The 24,147-nt window shown below is 40.2% G+C and overlaps 1 protein-coding gene across 5 annotated transcripts in view; it reads right to left on the bottom strand.

Moving 5' to 3' along the window:
- Positions 1–24,147, bottom strand: part of GBF1 (golgi brefeldin A resistant guanine nucleotide exchange factor 1) — a 111,286-nt gene that overhangs the window by 33,557 nt on the left and 53,582 nt on the right. For 4 of the 5 annotated variants that reach the window (XM_026094905.2, XM_064513939.1, XM_026094903.2 and 1 more), the window contains 6 exons: positions 16,122–16,253; positions 9,862–9,980; positions 9,132–9,240; positions 8,686–8,746; positions 6,846–6,900; positions 75–210 (listed from right to left, as the gene is read on the bottom strand). In XM_026094905.2, the coding sequence (XP_025950690.2) occupies positions 75–210; positions 6,846–6,900; positions 8,686–8,746; positions 9,132–9,240; positions 9,862–9,980; positions 16,122–16,253 (612 nt within the window). Of the gene's footprint in view, positions 1–74; positions 211–6,845; positions 6,901–8,685; positions 8,747–9,131; positions 9,241–9,861; positions 9,981–16,121; positions 16,254–18,755; positions 18,882–24,147 lie in introns of all 5 variants that reach the window. The other variant, XM_064513940.1, reaches the window with a different exon arrangement.

Here is a 24,147-nt window from a genome sequence, read left to right as displayed (position 1 = left end):
CAAAGAAAAACCAGATGAAAACAAAAAACTCTAGAACAGATGCCAGCTGTCTCTGGAAACACAATTCAACCTACCTGTGATGTTACTACTATTGGTTACTGGTTGTTCTGTCCCAGGAGAGATCTTAGTTACATGACGAGGAGGCCTTGGTGATCTCTTCTGCTTTTTCCATTTTGATGAATCACTCATTCCTCCAGCTCTCATTTTCAACTGAAAACCACAAACCATTAGGAATATCAGTATGGCAAAACCACATAGCACAACAGATCACACAAGCCAATCAAAAAAGGCTGTCTCAAAACCATGAAAGTCAGGCAACAGTAATCAAATATATCACACAAATTAATCAGCACCTCAGAATCATGCAAACCAGCCCATGACTCCTCACTGCCCACTTATTAGCCAGCAACTCCATGCCTGAATCAAGGGACAATCTGCTGCAGCTACTTCACTACAATATATACCTACAGTCCAAGTAACACAGCACTCCCTCTTCCCTATCCATGCCCCATAGATTTATATTAGGATAAAAATGCTCTTAGACCATCACATATCTCAAATCTTGTTACTTTTTCCAATATTCCAAGAATTCTATAGGGCATCAATTAAAGCATATAAGCATGTACTGGTTAGGCTTGACATTCAATTAAACTTTTACCATTTATATATGTAGGTTGCAAATGAAGCCTGAGCATTCAGTCCAAATTTGGGCAACCTGCAACTCTGTCAGTCACATCTCTAGTCTCCATTTACTCTTCATCTTTGAAGCAATGCCATCTTCACTTTCCTCTAGGAATCTCTTTCACTATTAAACAGTGTTTCCATAACACCTCCCTTACTCCTGGTACGTGATACATTGCAAGCACCATCCTAGTGGCTTAAAAATGCATTCTGCCTTCACCTGCCTTCTGTCAGCATTCCTCTTCAGTTCTGCCTCTAACTTAACTGTTGAATTCTTTGTTGACCAGGACACACTTTCTAGTTCTTATGTAAATCTTCAGTTGGGCAGACAAGAACCACGGCAGGACCAAGACAGACTGGGTGGCCCTTTGCTGCAGTGCACTTACTTGCAGGCATGCACAGACATTCCAGAACCTCCTCACAGCAATATGATACTCAGTCACACTGACAATGGCAATAGCACGCCTGGAAGCAGCTTCTTTCTAAAATATTTTCATCTAAGTGCAGGATCGCGTGCTTTTTACTCTTATCTGATAACTGCTTTTCTGATCCTGTCAGATCTCTTCAGTTTGAGATGAAGGTTTAAACACTGTGAACAGGTACCTTGCATGTACTGGAAACCATTAAGCAAGTCTCAGTACCAATTCCCACTTAGTATTTTTCTTTGTAAAATTATTTATCCCAGTCAATTTATATGTTAAACCTGTTTTAATATTCTTGTCTTACTACTTCTTCAGGTATTCTTACTTCTTGTATTAGTAGTACCAGACTTAAATTCTCTAGAAGACAGCTATTTTCTTTAGTCTCTTCATTTTCTGCCTTTAGTACAATTCTTTAACTTCCCTCCTGCCAGCTACTACGCTTCTTAAATGTCACTTAACCTTACAGGTTCCATTACTGTTTTTCCATCTCTTTCCTTTTTCCATCTAGAATTCTAACTCACTGTACATGGCATAATTTTTCTCATTTAAACAAAGCTTGTGAAAATGTTATGTCCCAGTGCGGTAAACCATTTGTGTAACTTCTCTTTGCACCACAAATTCTATTTGTTTAACTACTAATCCCTAAGTTTTAGCTATGCTACAGTTTCTTTAAGCTAGTTAATTAAGAACAGATTCAGAACTGCTTTGTCCCTTGCTATTTCTTCCAAATTTTGAAGCAAGAGCCTCACTCTAAATGTTTTTTTCTTCTAACAAACACTTGCGTGGCAAAAAACCAGCTATAATGTAAAATTTTAAAGGTTTCAAATGTTTTAAAAAAGCTTACAGATAGCTAACAAAACTCTTACATGAAAGGTTTGCAATCTCATTTTTCCTATTCCCCAGTTCATAGGGCTATAAAATACTTGTTACCTTTCATTCTTGCTAATCCCTAATATTTCATCTCTATTAGTTTCACTTTCATTTTAAAATCTCTTTGAGCCTTAAATATTATCAATAGATTTATCCCTTGAAGGCTCAAGCAGCTAACTGGATCACATTGTTTCATTTTACCCACTAACTGCTCTACAAATAGCCATACTTAAATTTTCTCCCTTTTAGTAACATACAAAAAAAATTTCTGAAGGCTTTTACAGTCCACTTTACCAAATTGCTGGAAACATGAAGGAAACCTGACAACCTTATGTGTTAAAACCCAAGAAAGTTTGTTTCGCAGAATTCCAGAATTCCAGACTTTGCTTCTGGCTACTATATCCTGTTTCTGTTGCCATGATTTGCCAGGTAAAGAGTCACTCACTAATAAAAATGAAGGAAAAAAAAGAATCAACAAAACAGATCTAAGATCTTGTTAGGAACTAACCATGCTGCTGCCACTGCTTTCACCCTCAGCTATGCTCCTGAGAAACAAATAACTTCTGAAACATCCCATCAGAAGCTCCAAGCAGACAGTCTGACTGCTATTTCTGACCTCCACTTTCACACAACCCCAAATTCTATTTCAGTTCAACAGCAGCCCTCATGAAAAAGATACAAGGGATCAAATATACAAAGTTGCTAAACTTCTGAAGAGTTTTGAGGAATCCTTCAACATAAGGACCTAGACTCCCTCAGACAATACCCATTTTCAATGATTGTGTTGTGCTTTCTACTGACTCCAAGATTTTTCCTCTTGAAGTTTTGGAGAACTACATACATGTCTGCCACCATTTTGGCCAAGCTATGTCATCTTTCAGAGACTCAGTCAAAACAGTATCACCAGGACAGGAAAACATTAGGTCAGGGAAGGAAGAAAAGACTCTCGGACATGTTTTTTCATAGTTTATCCTGAACATTTAATCAAAGGACAAAGATTCGGAAAAGCATCTAAGGTTATTTACTTTCTTTTTGGACGATATAACAGACAGGTGGGATTATCCAGCAGGTCTTTTACCATCCAGTGTTCCATATTCTACAAAATCAGGAATCATTTTATTAGGAGATCTCCCAAAAATAAGAGATAGCAAAATACAATGATAATTGCATAATTAACAAAAAATTTGTAGAAGCATTGTTTAATAGACATCTGTTTAATCTCTTCCAGGCAGCTATATGTTGTTTAAACAAGCAAACTCTAAGGTTAGGATATGAAAGGTAGCAAAAGTAAAATCTTTTTTCATTCTGTATGTTGTACTGAATGAAAATGTAAAGAGTCCATGAATTTCTTACTTTCTTATGATAGCATTAAAGTGACAAAAAATTTCCACAATTTCTCATTGATAAAAGGAACTATTGCTAATGCTTGTTTTACCTTCAGTACCAAGGGATTTTCTGATTTTGCTAGAAAGATTGGTAGCATGTTAACAAGCTGAGATTTTAAACCTAAGATTTCCTTCCTGACCAAATGCTGCAGGCAATGGCATTTAATATATCATTTTAAAAATCCTGAATTTTAAACAACATCGAAACTCACCTTCCCTCTCTAATGCTCAGTGATATTAGAGTTGCATTATTTTCTTAGTTATCAGCGTTCTCCAGAAAGGATTAAGCTTGTATTGTGGAAGTAAGGACAATTGAATTTGGTATTTAAAAAGCATTCCTTACAAATCAAAGAAGAAAGGAAGCTCAGAGCTACTGCTTCTCCATTTTGGAAGTCAGTACAGAATCTATTACATTTATCCAAATTACCTTGCATAAAGAAACGTGCACACAAAACAGCAGAAGTAAGAAATGAGAAGACTCCTAATGCTTCCTTTGAAAGATGTGGCTGCAACAATAAAACACCGGCTCAGGGCTTGGAAAGTGAAGAAAAATGTAATACTACAAGGTTCTTTCTAAAGGGTCTGGGAGACCCCATTTTTCCACGAGCCACCTTACCTGTACTCGTTTGTTTTTCCATAAGATACTGTAAGCCTCAAGAAAAAAGGGCAGGGGCCAATGATTAGTAACTAAAGCAATTATACTAAAACATGAGCTTATTCTAGATGCAGCATGGAACTGGTCAGCACACCCAGTGGCGTTCAAGACACAACAGCATGCAGAGAGAATGCAGTCCATGATCCAAGTCCTGGAGGCACTGAGAGTCCCACTATCTCACTCACCTACCTGCCTGTACTGCAACAACTAACGAATTTTATTTGGTGAAACACATTTACGTATCTTAGACAACTATGAACATAATCCACTCCTCAAATCTGTGGAAACAGACTCCCACCTCAAAACTCAGTGTTTAGCTGCAATACTTTCTGCCGTTAAGGGAGCCATTTCTTAGCCTCCTTTACTGTGCAACTCTGAATAAATCTGGGAGCCTCCAGCCATGGTCTTTCCAAACTATCCTGACCATAGGCCAAAGAAATAACAAAGGCATCTCTAAATGTTCACTTCAGCACTACCTGGACCAAAAGGCATAAAAGGAAGACAAGAACTAAATCTGGGATGAGTTTACGCACCAACATGGAAAACCAAGGGGGGTTTAGATAGAACCAAATGGTTCTGTCTAAGCTAGTTTCTCAGGGCTTCTGTGATCATTCCAAAAATAACAGGCTACAGGCCTAAAATACTACTTTAAAACTATTTTGTAGGGAAACTGGCAGGTCCTAACATGTTTCTTAATTCAGTTTGGCCCCACTCATCCCCCATTAGCAAATGCTGTGATGGGAACCATATTTTAGTTCTGTAGAAACATGGCTAAAGACATGGAAAATCTACAACAATCTGTTTCAAAAAATTTGAGTGCTGAACTCTGTGCCCCTGTGCCAAGCAACAAAGCTCAGAGATTTGCCTTGAGTAATGCTGTCTAACGCATTAATGCTGGGTCAAGAGACTCTTCAGGTATGCTACTACTTCTATAATCAACATCAATAGTTAGGGCATACAACACTTGGTCCTCAGGGAAGTAACCTACATTTTTAATGTTTCTTCAGTTTTTCCACTGTCACAGAGGACTTGATCTTTGCGCCCGTACCCTTCCACTCCCTTCCTTCAGAGGACTCCGTGACGGTGTCTTAGATGCCACTTACCAAGACACTGAATGGTACAGTAAAACAAGGCTGTCTCCCTCCCGAACCTGCCCCAGCTGGAGCCACAACACTGCAAAGCAACCACGGCATGCATTCTCCCCAAAAGCCATGCTGTGTCAAATGAGTGGAGGGAGATTTGCTACACACAACATAACTGTCTCCCACACGGTGTTTACAAGAGAAGAAGGGAGTGAGGGAAGAAGGCAGAGAGAGAGACCTTCAGGTTCTTAAAGAGCAGTACCCTCTCTAATTGGTTCAGGGCTTTGGGCTGTTCCCCACTACTTAGTTCCAGTTTGTTGAGGAGACAGGAAGAGATCTGTGAAAGATAGGCAAATGTATGGTTTAAACAAAGCAAAATAAACCCAAAGAGAAGAATAACCTGGCAGAGTGTAAGGCTCCAGGGGAGACTCCTGGCATGCATAGCAAACAGATAGTACATGGTAACTGCATAGACCAGACAAGACACAACATCACTTTACTGAGCTGGGAGCAGCCATCACTTGATAAGGGAAGGCTTCCTGAATTTAAATTCACTTTCACGTCATGCCTTCTGTACAGACAAGGACAAGTTCTGGTACCTGCAGTAAGTCGCCCTGTTCTCTTTTAGCTTTCTTTAGGCCAACCTACAAGCAGCACAAATCTTGCCACTTTCCTCCAATGGCAAGGGAAACAAGCAATCATGACATCACTAGGTTACTACACAAGAATTAAAACCCCAAGCTGGTTTCAGATTCCTAAAAATTAGCATATTCAATCTTCCAAAACACTGCTGTACCTGGCTCTGAAATGTAAATTTACCCAACTTTGTCACGTTTCTCATGCCACTCAAAAAGGGTGGGAGTTCTATGTTATAAACAGCATGTTCAGTATAAGGCAGACGTAGCAATCTCTTCTCCAGCACTCTTCCCCACCCTTTTACTCTCAATACTAGAATCCTGTATTTTTACTGACATTCTTCATACTCCCAATGGAGTTCCTCAGGTAGGCTTGCCTCCATCTATGAAAATACTACATTAACAAACGCATGAGGTCACATTCATGGTATTTGCCCTACTGCACCCAGCTGCTAAAAACTCACTGGAAAGAGTGAAATGGTGTTGGTGAACAAAACCTGGACCTTTCACCCTCAAAAGCTGTGGGGAAAGGGAGAAAGAAAGAGCAGGCTGCTCTGGTTTGGCTGCTAAGAACAGAGATGAGACTGCTCCTCTGAACTAAGGTTTTCATTACAGAATGCTGCACCTTCTAAAAAGCCATCAAAGCTTTTCCTACAATAGTCCAATTTCATAACGCTTTCATGGCTATCCTCAAAAAAATTCCTTTCTACTTAAGAACTGGAACGTCTTGAAAGCACAGTGTTAGACCTGTAGTGAATAAGGAAGCATAAGAAATAAGCTGGAGAGAGAGTAGAAGACAGCAAAAGTTTGGAAGACATTATCATCAGGTTCCAAGATTTTTTGGGGCTTTCTTGCCCACAGCAGCTGATGGCTGTTCCCAGAATTCAGTCTGACTCACCTAGGCAACAGCATCATTGACAAGATTCACTGCTGGACTATGTGGGCATAATTCCACAGAATTAATGAAGTTATGTCCATTTATGCTGTTAAACATGCTCCTTCAGTGAACTAAAGACTTGTAGGGATGAAGAAACACAAGTGTGAAAGCAAACAGCATAGAGATGAGTGCAAGTCCAAGACAAGAGCAGAACAGCCAATACGGTACTGAGCCTTACCTTCTTGATATTAGTTCCCATGTAGCTTTTAGGCTCTTCTTTAAACTGAGGCAATCTGAAAGACAAAGCACAAGCCAAAATTCACAAGCTTCCTTGGGTTAACAGAAAGGAAAAAAAAAAAGATTTTTTTTTTTTTTTTTATGGCCAGGCTGCAGGTACTAGAAAACCAAAATTAGGTTCTCTTTGCAAAGAGGGACTTTTCACGTTTCTTATCCTGACAGAAGGTGCATGGAAAAAGACAGTCCAGATGGGAGGCTCTTTGCAAGCCATTCACCATTACTGCTAATGACAGTTCAACTATATTGATCTTCAGCGCTAATGGTCATGCAAGTGCAGTTTCTTTTCCTTCAGTATGTTTTCAGCGCTAGACTAATTAGATTAGTTCAAAACAGGTTTCATTAATGCTGCTATAAACAGCTGCCGAGCCAGAGTGTCATCATACCAGGACTCTTACAGTTTCAGCATTGCTAGTCATGGCAGCTCTTCTCATTAACTCACCTAGAAATGCTAGTAGTTATCCTTCATTCTGAACCCTGTGAACAGAATTACAGTGCAAACTGGATCTAAGTTTAAGCTGAATGCTTTGAGTTAAGCAGTCCCTCTCTTGGAAGTAAAGGAGGTAGACAGCTCTCACCTGTGCTACTGAATGATCTCCAGAACAAACATTTACACCTCTACAACTCCACACACCCTGCTCTCCCCTCTGTTTCTTTACTACATTTCTATCTTCACTTGCTGAAGGGATGCAAGCCTGCAGCACAGCTTTGGCTGTTCCTCTTTCTGAAAAGCAAGATGACAATACTCAAAAAATAAACAAGGAGCCAAACCATCCCCACAGCTGCTGCCTTTGCCTTGCTTCTGTACCCCAATGTCCACAGGCACTGCTAATTTCAGCTACTATTTTGCCACCTTTCCTTAAAAGAAGTGCGTCTCCAAGCCATATCAAAAAGAATGACAGAGGAGATGATACACAATAAATAATGAATAAGCACTATGTCAAATTCACAGATGCATTTGGAGAAAAAGAAAGTGACGTTGTCTCTCCCTTTGACAATACTTCCTTCTGACTCTGTCCTACATTCCTCAAGTGCTCTACATAACAGGATGCACACAGGAAACAAATCCTGAGAACTCACTGGAGCCGAGTGTGGCAATAGAAGAAAATGATAACAAGAGCTGTGTTTCAGAAGTGATCAGATTTATTACAATCCTTTCCTACTAAAGGTATTTCTATAGCTGCACATACCATTCTTACAACACTCAGAAAATCTATGATTACTTCACAGGTCTGCAGAAACAGTTCTGAAGTTAGAGTTGTCTGAGTTTAAAAAGGAAGGGTAACCTTAATTACCTGAAAGGTGCTGAAAATGGCAGAACATTTATCCACAAGACAATCTCAAGAGTTTAGAATTCTCTTTGATATGTGAGGTCAAAGCTCTCAGCTTGAATTCAACATGTGACTATTCAACACTATTTATATTCTCTCTTCTAAAGAGAACTATATTTTTTAGAGCACTGTTTTTTTTTGTTTTTTTTTTTTTAAGTGAAGTTTGCATTATCTGTCCTTAAAGAACTGGTTCCCTATCCGAAAGCTCTTCATTACTTGGCTGTCCATCTCTCCTCGAAGGACACCTTAAACCATGCAACTTTGCCTACCTCATTCTCCCCACAGTCTGAAAGGGTCAGCCCAAGAGAAAAAGGCCAAATCCTTCATCCCCTTCCACCTCTAAATAATGGCCATTTCAGATGATTTTTCTGAGGCCCTTAAGTGGAAGTGTGGAATCCTTCTGTCCTTAGAGGGCCATCTCAGCAATGCTGAGGCAAACACAAGCAGGTTTACCTTGTGAAGAGCAGCTGCACCATGTCGACCAGAGTGTGCTCTGCAGATTTTCTCAATAACTCTGCGAAGACAAAAACAAATAACACAGGTGTCATTACTCAGTGTGATATTATCAAGAGGCTTCTTCAAGCAGACTCCCCTCCGAGCCTTGTTTACAGAGATTACGGCAAATTTATTAAAACCAGCTCCAAGACTGCATTACTGCAAATGGGTATATAATCACAAGGTGGCGCCACAAAGCTGAGGATAAAAAGGAGTCGGTCAAAAGTTGTACAATGAACTCTTAACACCTAACAAGTTTTACATGAAGTTGTAGAGAGACACAATAATACAAAGCTCAGCAGGTTTCCACGGCTGCATTTTCTATAATGGAACCAGTCAACTAATGCTGAAGACACCAGACCATTTCTTAGGAGTAACCATTGCAGAAACAGGAGCAAACCTACCGCTGAGTCTCATTTCAAAGCATATGCGGAAACAGGACTGCATTATCTCACACACACATTCATTGGTGAGGTGGGCTCCCACTGGAGTAAGCAGCAACGTTCTCAAAACCTGTAAAGAACAGTGCATGTATGTCACATAGTACTAATGCCATTCGCATGCGTGTCCAAGAGAAGGCTGGCTCCCCTCAAGGAGGCCTCCTTGGAATTACTGCCTCGAGCAGAAAGCATAAGAGTTTCCCAGAAGTCATTTCAATCTTAACACTGTGCTCAAGAACAGAAAGACTAAAAGTCAAGAATGATCTCCCAACCTACTCCTAAAAGAGACCTGATATGCTACATGTCATCCAACACTTAAATTCAGTAACTAGCACTCTGCCCAAAAGTAAATGAGAACTGTATAGCTCATAGGTTTGTCTCTACAAAGAATTCTCAAAATAAGTTGGAGAGCTCCATATGCTTACCTTCCCCATCTCCAGCAGAGACCATGCACAAGGTGGGATTATACCACATATCAAGCCCTTGATTTAAAATCATTTCATTTAAGCTTTTAATTATTTTCATTTGGAAAAGCTTTTACCACAGGTATATGAGCCATCTGTTTAAAAATAAAGCCTGTCACTAAGCTCCTGCAGAGTCAAAACACTGCTCCCTCCTCCTCAGCTCCATGTAACAGGATATGGTCCACAATGGGCAGCAGCCATTATGGTAATTACCATTTTTCTCCACTTACCTGTAGGATTTTCATCAGGACAACTTCATCGCTTGCATGATCTGTGCCCACAAATCGGGCATGAGTGACAGCATCTGCCATATTCTCCATTCCCTCAGCTGTGCCCTCATGGCTGGGATCTGAGTAACAGAATAAAAATACATGACAGGGAAGGGCCACCTACAGCTTGTCACCTCTATGGGGAGACATGCACACAGAGATACTTTGCTTCCATCTGCTACCTTAATTTGTGTGATTCAGGCTAAGTAGACTGTACAAGAGAGAAACTCACCTCCCACTAACAAAGACTTTTTAGTACTGGGAGCTATCAGCAAGACTTTATCAAAAAACTGTTTACACTTTCAGAAAGATGCGACTTAACAAACCACAGCAAGAGAAAAGAATTACAATTCAGTTTGTTACTGGCTCTACACTTTTTTAGATGTTAATTTGTAAGACTATGTCTTCTCCCTTGCAGTATAGCACAGCCAGCTGTTAAATACATTCAATTTTTCCCTGTGGTAGAGAGAAAGCAGAGTTTAAGCATACAGAACCCTAAACTTACTCCCACACAGACAAACTGTCAGTTTCCACTAGATTGAGAAGGAAATTGCCTCTCATTCTACATCCCTCCCAAGGAATAGGATCTGGTTAAGGAATGGACCGGTAGTTTTCCCCAGAGAAAGCAGTAGATGGACACTATCCTGGTTTAGGTATCAGACTTGCAGGCCTCCCACTTCAATCATTCATCAAGGCTCCTCTCTCCATTTCAGTCTTTTGTAGCTACAAACAATGGTGCATTTGAGAGAGTGTTTGGGACAAGATTGTTGCTAGTAACCGTATCTTGTGCTACATTACAGTGGCTTCAGAAAAGCTGCCTCCGGCTTTGATTTCATTCTCACTTAAACAACACTGCACTGGGCAAGAATCTTGTTACCTTCCTACCTAAACAGTCATTAGGAAAGAAAGGAGACAATCTAAACACCAGCTAATACCTCATTAGTTGGTGACAGGGCATCTTGAACTCCAGCAAGAATAAAGCTGTTGGAGGAACCCAGCAAGGCTTTGCATGCTCTGCAGAGAAGCCTTTGCAGACTCCCTCTTTGACTCCAGTTGTGTTCACACCTAAGAGCTAAATCCTAGGCATTAAAGAAAACTGCCCTTACTGTGGTCCGTGTTCCAAGGAGAGCAGCATCCACCATACTGGGTGGATTCTGAAGAGCTGCAGGGTAAGAAACTTTTCATAGTTGAACAAAACTCAAATGGCATCAGTGCACATGAAAATCCCATCAGCTTGCACAGGAATAGCACCTCTCCTTTCCCTTCTCTCACGTGTGAGAAGGTCTGTTCTACTGGGAGCAGACCTTGCCTACTTTTGACAAGTCTTTCTCTCTCTCTCACATAAATCTTGCACAGTTCAGAGTGAATTCCTCTCCTGAGTTGCTAGTCAAGCCTCACTGAGTCATTAGGGAGTCCATTCAAAGACTGACCCATCACTTTTACCTGCTTCATTGGCACTACTCAACAGGACTCCAAACAGTGACACTGGGAAGCATCAGCCAAGAGGCCTCGCTGACAAAGGCACGTCTCTTCGTACCATCTATAAGCGCTTATATTCCAGTTAGAAGCTACCATTCTCCTATGCTAGAGGCAATAAAATTAAAAGACATACATTGGTGCTCCATGCACCCTGATTCACAGTCAAGCACATTAGCTTAAACAAAGCAAAAGTGGTGATGTGAGATTATCCTAAACTGCCTCAATCAAATCAGACAGACTAGTGTGGTTACAATGCCAGCAGCTACATTAACATCACTGTTAACCAACCTCAATACTATAGCAGAAAGACACTAAAAGGGCATCAAGAGGAAAAACAAACAAACAAAAAAAACCCCACTTGCTGTGGAAAAGGCCTCAAAACGCAGAACATGCAGGTTCATTTCACTGCCACCTCTTCCAGCAGGTCTGACCTGCTCTGGGATTGGGGACATATTTAGCAGTGGTTATGGATAAGTAGTCCATGCGAAAAGGAAATGCAAGCAAGTTGTGTGAATGCCTCTTTAACAGATCTGTGACTGCTGTTTCACTGTTCCATCCTCTACTTTCAACGCTAATAAGCACACCTCTCTCCCAACACACATCACGCCTGGCTACTTCAGTCCTGGGTCCCTGGAACAGCTCCACAAATTCAGCTCAATTTATAAAGCCTCTTGAGTTCAATTAAAAGCACGGATATTTCTACTTTGCAGAAACAAGATAGAGAGAAGATCAGCATACTTCTTTGTTCCCTGGTGAGAAAACAGTACGGAGAGATGTGTCAATGCCTGCTCAGAATTACTAATAAAAGGAAGTTTTTGTGAAGTAAAATTCAGACTTGAAGACTGCCACCTGTGATGCAAAGATTTGGAGACCTCCATCTAGATTTACATGTTTCATATGGGGTGCACTCCCACAACAGGCAGGCAAAGCAAAAAGCGGAAAGCAGAAAATCCAGGCTCTTAACCTTCCGAGAAATCCAGAAAAGCCAGAAGCCTGCTCAGTAAGACCTTTAAAGGAACTGAAATAAATCACCAAGGAGACAGAGAAGGCAGAGGGGAGAACACGCTTTTAACTCTCCGAATGGCAAGTCATCTGGCTGGAAGCTGAGCAACAGCTACCCACCTACAGATACACAGCTTCCAGGTGTGTCAGAGAAAGCTAACTTCAGAAACAGAAATCCAGAAAACTCCTATGGACACACTGTGATAATAATCACAGTAAACACACATTTTTTTCTGAGGAAAATATAACAAACAATTTTGAAATTCAACCACTGGTCTTCCTACAGCTCAGGTTTGAGCTCATCAAGAAGACTGACATCTAGCTGTAGTGCATAACTAATGAATAGGGAAATAACTAATCCAATGAATAAAAAAAAAAAAATCAATGAATTTAAAATTAACACAAAGTCTTCTTGTGCTTTAAAAATTATTATGGCATTTTTCAAATACCCCTTTTGAAACAACAGTGCTTATTTCAGAGCAGAGGAAAACCTCTGCAAAGCTAACTATTCCCATCAAACTGTATGTACGATGGATATTAAGCCATTTTATCCAACTGAACTGCTGACTGCATGCTATACCAGTAGTCAGCTGCAGAATACAGCCAACTTAGAACAGATATTTGCAATTCAGATTAAGAGAGATCAAAAGTATAAAGGTTACTCAAGAATTTTTCTTTTCTAACTAGTTTAAAAACACATACTCCTCAGCAATACTGACCAGAAAAGCAAACAGACAACTACCTGATGACATGTGAGAGAGTAAGAAAAAACCCCAAACAACGTGAGAGCATGAAGATTAGCCATAATAAAATGCTTTGAAAACAGGAAAAAAAGGACAGTTTTAAACAAAGATGCCTATCAGAGGAGATTGGCCCTTTCACTGTCCACTTGTTTGAGATTGTTCAGTGTACTGAAGTCGTCTTCTCACAAAACAGACACAGCTAATGACACTTTTGAGACGAGTTCTGGTTGCACGTGTCGGTTAGGCAGCACCAAAAGGCACCACAAACATCAGCCACATTGTATTTTCCTCACTGTGGTTATGCTGGAGCCATTCCTTCCTTGCTCTGCACAGTTTGAAAAAGGCTTGCACGATAAGGACAGTTTTAAGCTTTTCCTATCTCTGGACAGATAGTCTTTAAACCATCTTTAGTCTCATATTACAGAGAGAAATATAACACCAGAAAGCTTTAATTTAACAACACAACCCTAGCCAGATGTTCAGTCAGCACCGTTAATCCCAGCCTCGCCAATATCTAGAGCAGCAGAAAAGACAAGGCCCCTGTGAATGTCACCTAAAACAGGAACTGAGGTCTTTGATTACAGGTTCTGCTCCTCGACAAATGCCAGGCAGAGGGTACTTCTGGGTACTTCTACTGGAGCATGAAGACACACATCCATGCACAGTTACAGGGTTGCACTCTTCCTGGGGTGATCTAATTAATATTCTGAAGAACAGGTAGCTAAAAAAAGTCTACAAATTCTTAACCACTTTTTGCTGTTTCTCTGTCTCAAATTAAGTATTTGCAGCCAGTTGCCTATGCAGATATACGCCTGGAGATGCGACATGAGTTTCACATTCTGATACGATTCAGACCATAAAAGCCCAAAAGAAGAGTCCATGTTCTCACTCCGATATGTAATGGACATATTTTGCATTAGTGCTTATTGCTTCAGAGAAACATATTAAAGGCTTATTTACTCAGAATTTTTTATTTTCGTATAAAATGGCATTAATATCTCATCATTTTAGATATTTTTGCCACTTATTTATACCCAACACTGCCCACTAACTGATGCTTTGACACACAAAGTTACCATCAAACTCTCAAAAATTCTTTCCTGCAAGTCTCTGTTTTTGCTCATTTTAATTTTGGGGCTTGCCCGCATCACTGTGATCTGCATCTACACACACACCTTCAAACTCTTTCTTCCTCTAACTTCCATCGTGCTTACTCCAAAGAACAAAATCTTTAAAAGAACAGTACCAGAAATTCAACTGTGTCCACTTTGCAGTGTAAGGAAGGAAAAGCACTAAGAGAACTGAGCTGGAGCAGGGGAGAGAGAAGAGGTAAAAGAATTTCTTCCAAGTGAGCATATATAACAAGTTTGTAATTCACACAGATATGATCAGAAAGGACTAACAGGATTTACACAGAAAAATCAAGTACCACTAATAACAGGATGCCACAATGTGAAGGCAGACAAAAAGCAAGCCAATGTGTTACTGCATGCCAGCTGAGCCATGGTATAACTACCACATGTGCATTATTAGACTTTCACAAACATAAAGGAAAATACACACATTTGAAAAAATCAACAGAAAAATTAAGTGAATGTATTTTACCTCATATCGAGACAAAGAATACGCACAGAGAAACTGCAATAGTTCAGCTGACACACTGAAACTTGACTATATTTCAGCATTAACCTGTATCCCAAAAATAAAGTGCTATCATGTGTTCCTGCTTCCCTAACACACATCCCCTTTTTGCACTTAGAAGTTTTATCTGAGCAAAAAGAGAGGACTATGGCCATTTGCCTGAGGCTGCTACTACTGAGCTTTCAAAAGTCCAATACATCTGCACGTGTTCTACAGCTAATCTGCACATAAGCAACTAAGTCATGCAATGTGTTAGTTCAGTGCAGGCACATTACAAAATATCTGCGCAAAAGCTTTTTTCCAGAAAAACTTCCAAAGTGTTGAAAGCTTCTCCTAAGTGAGGAGGAAACTCATATTTACTCGTATTTGCTCTTGTTACTCAGGGGCTTTATTTCTTGTGAAGCTGCAGTGAAAATTACAGGAAACTGAAGGCACAACATACTCTGGTTAGCTTTATTTAAAAAGGAGCTGCCATTTAGCAGCAGCTTCCAACTGCAGCATGAGACTCAGGGGCTTCCTCATTCTCCTCAGTATACCATCACACATGCAAGTCAGTGCTGGAAAGACTCTTCCAACTTTTATCTGTTCTCCATTCAGATGATATTTCCAGTCTCTCCACTTCCTCACTACAGGTGGTGACTTCTGAACACCCTGGAATAATGCAGGTTTGACCCAGCTCTGCCCAAGGCCACACACTGGTCATACACAGTGACAGCACAGGGGATCACTGGAAGTTAGTATTTCTGCTGAAACCTGAGCTCCCATATATGGTGGATTTGAAGAGTCCTGTATTTAAATTGGACTGTCCTCACTTTTCCCTTAAAGTATTAGCTATATGCATAGATAAAAACGGGCAACTGCAAACTGTTATGGCAACTGTGAGATGTCAAGAGCGCTAGCGCACTAGTGCACAGGGTCCTGGACCATGCAAAAAATGCCCTCACTCTAGAACAGAAACGTTAGTCCATGAAACTAAACAAATTTTACTATGTATGTATATTACAACATTGTAATTCCAGCTGGTATTTTGCCCTCACTGGCCCTTTTACTCAGATTGCATTAGAAAATATTTGATGAACACCACAATTCAACAACAGGCCCTAAGCACATGTAGCAGTCAGGGAAGACTAGCAGCTTTGGCTCCATTTCCCACTACTGTTGTAGCAGTGCTGTGAAAGACCGGCAGGAATGATACTAAGAAACTGTAGATGCCTATTTCCCCAATATTACTGACGCTTTTCTTATTTCCCCAAACTCCTCAGTTAGACTGCAAGCCTCCATCCTGACCAAAGACATTGCTCAAGGAGGTGCATTTGGCTGGCATTTTGGTAAATCCCGGGAAGTTACATAACATACCTATTAGTGCATACGAGAGAAACTTATTCACAGAAGTGAGGGCCAATCCAGTGATGGGGCCTGTAGTGTCTTCAGAACGGATTACTTCCAGGAAAGGCCGAAGAAAGACATTGGGTTCAATTTCAGAAAGCTCTGGGGAAAAGAAAGAAAAAAGAAAGAAAGAAAAAAAGCATTATTAGACTCATTACATTAGACTTCCATTCATTAGGTTTCATTTCATTTTCCCTTTAAGAACTTAAAGCAAGCCTAACCTCTGGCGAAAGAGGCTTTGCAAAAGCTGTTTCAGAAAATTGGTGGGAAGGTCAGGGGTGTGTGTGTGCACGCACGCACGTGCGTGTAAATAAACAAACAAACAAACCGAAGAAGAAAAAAGGGCACCTTTGTCTGTTTGCTGCTTTGGACATCAAGCATTCTTTCTAAAGCTGCTATAAGAGAAGGCAGAGCTCTCATGCTGGAAAAAAGGAGAAGCAATAAACTTTCTAAACTTGTCAAGACCATCCATGCCTAGGAAGCTTCAGGAATGAAACATGGAAAAGAACAGCCAGAACTTAGGAAATGACAAAGAAAATGACAACACAAGGAATCAAGATAGGAGAAATCCCAAGGAGGAGACTCTAGGAGAAAAAGCATTAAGAAGCAGGTGAAGGCAATGACAAGACAACAAGTAGACAGGCACAGAAGAGTGTATTAAAAGTAACTTGGATAATACTGAGATCAGAGTCTCAGCAATACAGATCTCGCCTTCGTATTCAAACACAGACACTTTTCTCAACTTTGCAACACCTACATTTTATTCCCAATAAAAGTTAACAAGCCTAATGGCTAATAGTGTCACAGAAACACCAACATTTACATTCTTGATGATCTAATATTTCATTTATCTGTAATATGAACTTCTTTGGGGTGGGGGAGAAAAGGCCTGTGATATCTGAATCTTTACACAAGCTGCTGTTTTCCTATTTGCCACAAAACTCAATTACTTTTCTTAAAACAGTAAAACTATCCCCAAACTCCTGACTCTAAGATAAGTAAGCAAAATGCCATTTGATCATAGTTCCTATTGAAAGGCTATATGCATCAAAGTAAAAAGCCTATCAGAAAGCATGCTAACATATCTGTGACAACTTATGGGGAAGACACAGAGGAAGAATAATGCATTTTTTTAAAATGCTCAAGTTCACAGAGACCAGTATCAAAGTGCAAAAATGTTGTTGTCAACTGAAGCAAAACTATAATTAAAAAAAGGAGCCAACTGTGGGAATCATTAAAGCACACACAGCCTCTTACCTTCCAGCTACTAGTTCAAATCAGGCCAACACAGTTAACTTGTGAGAGGTTAAAAGGAACGTGATGATTCAATGTTTTTGGCTTAAGAACAACTCCCCCGACTTGTCAGATAATATTCTGGTGTTACATTACAATTGTGTCACCTCTCGATAGCTCATGGAAATGCAGAGGATCATAAGACGTGCTTTCATCAATGTTTATTTAAGTGCGCTTTTTAGAGCACTTATCTGTGGTTACAAGCATTTGGACAACATTAAATATAATAAAACTATTACAGATCAACAATCAAACTCGCCCCAAAGCTGATCATGTCTATAGAGCAGTCACCACCTAATCAATTCATCATAATTCTGTCAATTCCTGCAGCCTCCTTCAACCCAAAGAGCCCTAGGCTGGAAAAGCTGCACCGTGAACAGCAACAAAATTGGACTTCAGGATTAATAGTTCCAGCACTGGGTACTCCACACAGAGTAAGCTCAGAGCTAATCAGCTTCCTTTCAAACCAGAAGTCAGTCATTCAACTATTTCTGTGATTTTTGTTTTACAAACACTTTCTATGGTAAACCCTAAGAGAACATGTACCACATCACCAGGATCTATCCTGCTGCTCCATTTCATTAGTGTTGAGACAAAACAGTGTTACTCAAGAAAACTTACAAGCTAACATAAAAGCCAAACCAAGAATAATAAACATGTGCACCCTACCAGTCAAGAGGACTTACGTAAGATGCTGATGTTTCTTTGACTAAGTCACAAACATCTCCATAATATTTCTGTTAAGCTGCAAAGCATAATACAACTGCATCAAGGCAAAAGGAAGACATGCCAGATATCATACTGAATACACAACAGCTCATCTCACAGTAACCCTACTAAATATGCACATAACTGCACAGGTGGAATGAGATGATGAAGCCATATTTGCTAGCATAGGATACATAGCACACCATAATCCAATATCAAAAGCACTGCTAATTGTTTGCATCTGAGGAGCTTTCACCTGAACACCCGAATGAGCTCTTCTTACCAGCAGCCTTTGCAGACATTAAGGACTTAAGGGGGTCACCAGCTCATCTCTTTTATCATCATCTGACTTTAAAAGTTCTCTTGAAAACAGAGCTCTATCTCAGTAACAGTGCTTGCTTCAATAGTAAGACTTCCAAGAAGGAAAAAACCTCATATTGCATTATTCTTGCTATATATTGTTTTGAAGCATATTTTTCTCATTGCCTGGAAGGTCTTATCAGCATCTGAAAGCAGTGCTAAAGCTACTTGGAAGTCTTGAAACTAAATAAAAATTTTGTAAACATTTTAGTAAGGCAAAGAAGATCAGCCACACACTCTTACCTTAACCTTGTTGAGCTCTGCAAGGTTACTTCAGAAGCTCTCACTGAAAGGTTTTCACAGCATTATACTCCACGGGGCTGAACATCCAGAACCAACCTACCAGCACCTTCAGACCAATTGCTGCAACTGCAAAGCACATTCCTGTTTAGCTTTTGCTACTGAGTTCAAGGTTAGTCTACAGCGCAGAACAGTAGGCACTGGATAATGCTCGTTTCGCATGACTTTGTTTGAAGCTAGCTTTCTTGTGAAAGTAGGACCACAACATTTAAAAGCTGTTCTGCCTAACAAGCTAAAACTTCACAGAAGAGGCACTAACAGGCACATAAAGACAAGCCATTAGATTACATAAACTCTTGATCTTTCTTGGCCCTCTAACTGAAAAAGCAATGATATTCTTGTCCTAAATACCTAAGAACCTCAGAAAGGACAGTAAAATCAATTATAACTTTAACAGTTCCTTTCCCAAAATAAAGGGTATATATATAAGATAAATAACAAACATTTGGAAAATGAAACTTGGACTCAAAAAGAAAAAATTCTGATTTCTCATCCCTTTAATTCTTGCTCTGCTCGGTTCAGGCATTCAGGCATCGCAAGTGAGGAAACCATAACCAGTGAGAGACTTGCGAAATGCTGATAGGGATGTTTCTCCAACTATATTTCCCAGCAAGAGACATTTCTCACTGTTTTAACTTGAAAACATGTGAAGTTTCTCTGTTTAGGTAACTGCTTTCAACCACACTACAAAAAGACCGCAAGCATGACCTCAGCCTAACACATTATAAGAGGAAAAACCGAACAAGTATCAAAAAGGAGATCAAAACTTCACTAAGAATTCCTACAAGCAGCCTTCCTTTTCAAATTGCTCAGAGCTTGGGAAAATTACATTAAAACAGAATTTGGTCTACATGAAGAGCCTGGGATGCTTTAGAGCCCAGCTGGACAGCACTTTCCATTCTGAGAAGAATGGTCCACGGGTCCCTTCAATGAAATTTCAGGAAAGCAGAGACCAGCACCAACACTGCACAGCTAGCCCAAAACAGTGCATGGGGACTGAAAAGTAGGGAAAAACTCTCTTAAATCAGTACCATATCATAAAGCTAACTTTTCAGGCTAGCAATTTTAATACGAGCATGGAAATCCTCAGAGACCACAGTACTTTCTTTCACACATCCTATGGACAATTCACACTCAGACAGACACATCTATAAAGGTATTGAAATAACTAATTCATGTTTAAGCACCCAATTCACATTTCAACAGTCCCATCCAGCCATTCTGGCACCTCAGCAAGCAGGCTGCATCAGACCTCTGGGTCCCCTCACTCCTGGGGTACAAGAGCAGGTCCCCCTTGCAAGAGGTTTCTTATTGTTGATACTCTGTTGGCACATTCCTGATCTAAAACGCTCACATAAGCTGCTTTCCCCAGCAGTTAAACTCTTCACTCCTGAATGACTCTTATCAGGATTGGCTATGCGTTCCGAATCAGATTAAATGAATGAGAAAAAATTGTTTATGACAAGTTATTTCAACATCATTTGTCCCCAGGACAGGCAACTGCAACCCAAACCACATGACCTGGACTCCTCTTATGCAGCAGCTGTTGGCCTTTGACGCTCAGCCTTCAGAAAGGCTGTTTAAATTTTATCCCACGCACCTCTCTAATGCAAACTAGCTCAGACAGGAGCAATGTTTCAAACATGTGCTATTACCTTCTCAACTTCTGCACTAAACTTATGAACAGCCATTCCCTTTTCTTGTTAAGGCTAGGGGAGAGAAAAAGAGAACATCAAAAAAAACACAACAACATTGGTAACAGACTAGAAATCCAAGGCTACAGGACTCCTGCCTAGGAGCTCAACGGCAAGCACTTCCTGGCTCACTATCAAGAATACTTTCTGCAAACATGCCTTTCTGGCCTACATGATGTTATATGAGCGTTACTCTTAGCTCACCCCCCAAACAGCACAACATTTGCTCTTTTCATGCAAGAGTGGGAACTTCCTGCAGTCTCTCTCCAGCAAGGTAAGGAGGGAAGAAAAGTTACAAGAAAGAAGGACAAAACTGTACTTACCTTTCTAAATTATGTAAAAGTATTCACAAGCCATACTTAGTATTCAATATACTCTCCCATTTTTCAAAAACATTTCCAAAGTACAACTGCCAGAACAAGCGGTGACTTAATTTCACCCAGGCTAAACTATAGGATCACAGGGGAAGGAGAAATTCTTTGGGTTACCTCCATGATTATTGGCTGGTTAATTTAGAGAATAACAACTATAGCAAATGGAACTACAGTAACTTGTTCCTCCCTAAAAACTTGCATAGCTTGAATTTGTTTCTCATGCAGTAAGTTATGTAACAGCCACAGAACAGTACATGTATATTGGTTCTAGGTCCCTCGGTTCTCCAGCTGATGAATCAAGGCAGCACACGTTTCGCCAATCCAAAAACAAGTTCCCCAGACTGACTGGAACACGTGCCATTCTGCACCTGCAATGAAAGACGTGCCCCTGACTGGCTAGAAAATCTAGTCCGACATTAAACTCCAATTCACTAGTGGCCAATTAACTTTGGGTAGTAACTGTAAAAAAAAGCTAAGCTAGATGATTCACATTCATCTGTTCCTAGACACATGTTCCCCTCCAGACAAACCTGGTATAGTCTACTAGCTCTCAAGTAGAAAGAATCCATTACCACCACCGCCCTCCTGCAAACAAAGAATCTTTTTAAAATTTCAATCTTGTTTTTCTTGCAGCGTCTAGACTAGTCGCTGGAACATGATGTTTAAATTAGGATGTAGCAAATTTCTAGAGAATTTCTCATCTGAAACCAGAACAGACTGCTACTTACACAGTCTGATGCAGCAGCTAATATGATCATAGAAACTTATAATCCTAATTACCTGAAAACAACAAAAGCAAGGTTACTACACTCAAAACAGTAAGAGGACATCAAAAACAGCACAGTCACCTGATGTTTCCTACAAGTTTCCCAGAACATCATCTTCTCTCCCCCAGCCTAAGCTCTTAATAGATGGTGAGGACTGGGTTCTACATCTACCTAGACAGACAGTACAAGAGAAGCCGAGTGCTTACACCTTAGTTTGTAGAAGGTATAGATACTGCCAATTATTTTAAAAAGACTGCTGCGATGGCACAACACAGCATACAAACTCACCAAGCGGATCTGCGGAAATGAGTTTTGTATGTCCCTGAAATCAATACTGCACTATAATAAATGTTAACAAACCAAAAGGTTTACATATCATAGAAGTAAACATAAATCCACAATTAAGGATATTCATGCCAATGAAGGAGAACTGAGAATTAACTGCGATCCTTTTCTGTGTGCCTGTAAAATATACTCTCCAAAGCTAATTCCCTGTGAATTAAAGCAGCCATTCAGGGGCCCAGGCCCACCATACCAGGAGGAAAAAACAGTGCCATTCACAGCCACACATGAATGCAAGGCTAGAATTACAAATGCAGTTTGACAGGGGAAACCCAGAGCTGTCAAGCCTGTTCTGTTTGCCTAATTTCATCACAATGGTACAAATGCTTTCATTTGTCACACTGCAGCTTCATGTGTTTATCTCCCTTTCATTAAACATGACTTTAACAAATGATTGTTCCATAGTGTCAAGATCTCAAGAGCCCCTCAGAATTGAGATTTTATTTTGGGGAAGGATGACAGAATGCACACTGAGCATCTGATGCTCTTGATATCCTCTGGTCAGGGTAGCATTAGCTCAACTGAAACCTTGTCTCCTATAGGAATTTACATCTACCAGCAAAGCGGTACCACTGACAGTCCCACCAGTGTTAGCCATTAGTTATCGGGTTTTCATCCGATGCCATGCTTCAGCTTCAGCTGTTCTGCCCACACATTAAAAATCCCTGGACATTTTTCATAAGCAGGTACTTGCTTTAGTATCTTCAGCCAAAATTACACTGAAAACTCCAGCTGTGTCTCCACTTTTTTTCCAAGTGCTTTTCACCCAGCCATATTTATTCCAGAGGGAGATATGCTTCAGTGATATTATGAAAAGTAGAAGATATTCACTGTATTCACAAGGAAAAAAAATGCTATCAACAGGAAGTCTGGAGCTACACAAAGCACAAGCTTTCATGGTTTCTATCCAGATAGACTTAAAGTACAAAAGAAAATAAGATCACGGATGCATGCTCAGCCCAACACAACTACTTGCTTTTCCTTAGATTTTTTACATAAGCTGTGATGGTGTATTAGTCATACACATTGCTGACTGCAGAAAAAAAAAATGCTGCTCCAAGAATTTATTATTTCAAAAGTTAAAGTTGGAAAAATTTGTTTAATTCTGCTCTCATTTCTTAGCACTGAGGAGACAGTGATTGGAATTGTGTTTCGCGAAACTTTTTCCTGAGCTGTAACTGACATATAATTAATCAGAGATTATACTCTAAAGGCTCTGCTCCAATACAATAGCTTTAAAAATGAATGGAGTGGTAACTTGACATAGTGAGGTTGAAGGTCACTGGGAGAAAACTTGCTATAGATCCTACGATGATACCTCTTGCCCTGTGACCCGATACCTCTGCAAGAACCATGGCTATTCAGATGAAAAGCAACAAATCAATTACTCTACACAGTAAAAGCCTACCGTTTCTATCTTGGTCTCCCACAAGGGTGTTCAGAGCCAGTGTGAATGGCAATACCTGTCTACCTTGTAGTATAATTTAAATGCTTATCCATACTTGTTTGCTAGAAACTCTTCCTCTTATCTCATACAAGAGGAAGAGCACTAGAGTAACACCTAATTACACTAGCACATTTCAGAAACAGATTACATCAGGACTCATGATTTGTAAATCCACATATGCAAATTCATAATTACTCAAACAAATTTTGATCTCAGCTGTAGAGAGGCTGACTGCTTTCAGGGAAAGGAGATGGGGGAATCCAGTCGAGCTGAGCCACTAGTTTTGTGGCTTTTTCAAAGACACACAAGCTGTAAATTGTTAGTGCCTCTCGTAGTGAAACTTAAAACTCTTCCAGGAAATCTCCACAGCTGGAGATAACTAGCACACTCTTCCAGCTTCACCAATAGGCATGTAGATTTGGATGGCCTGACAGAATGTTTGAGGAGGAGCGTGCTAAAAACAAAACAAAACAAACAACCCCCACCCCCAAAAAAAAAACCCACAAACCACACGCACCCACACCCACCACAAGGGCGGATGCAAAGGAAAGCTTCCTCCACAATTCAGCAGGACTAGCAAAGACATAGTGAATCAGCACTTCTCATTCGTTGTAGACAATTAATTGAATTATAAAATGACTTATGTACTTACACATCATAAAAATGGAAGCAACCATGTTTATGGACTTGCACCTAGCTCAAATATTTCAG

The sequence above is a fragment of the Dromaius novaehollandiae genome, chromosome 6, assembly GCF_036370855.1.
Source record: "Dromaius novaehollandiae isolate bDroNov1 chromosome 6, bDroNov1.hap1, whole genome shotgun sequence".
In the NCBI taxonomy this organism is placed as follows: Eukaryota; Metazoa; Chordata; class Aves; order Casuariiformes; family Dromaiidae; genus Dromaius; species Dromaius novaehollandiae.
Note: the sequence above shows the minus strand (reverse complement) of the source record. Positions and strands in the feature narration are given on the sequence as shown.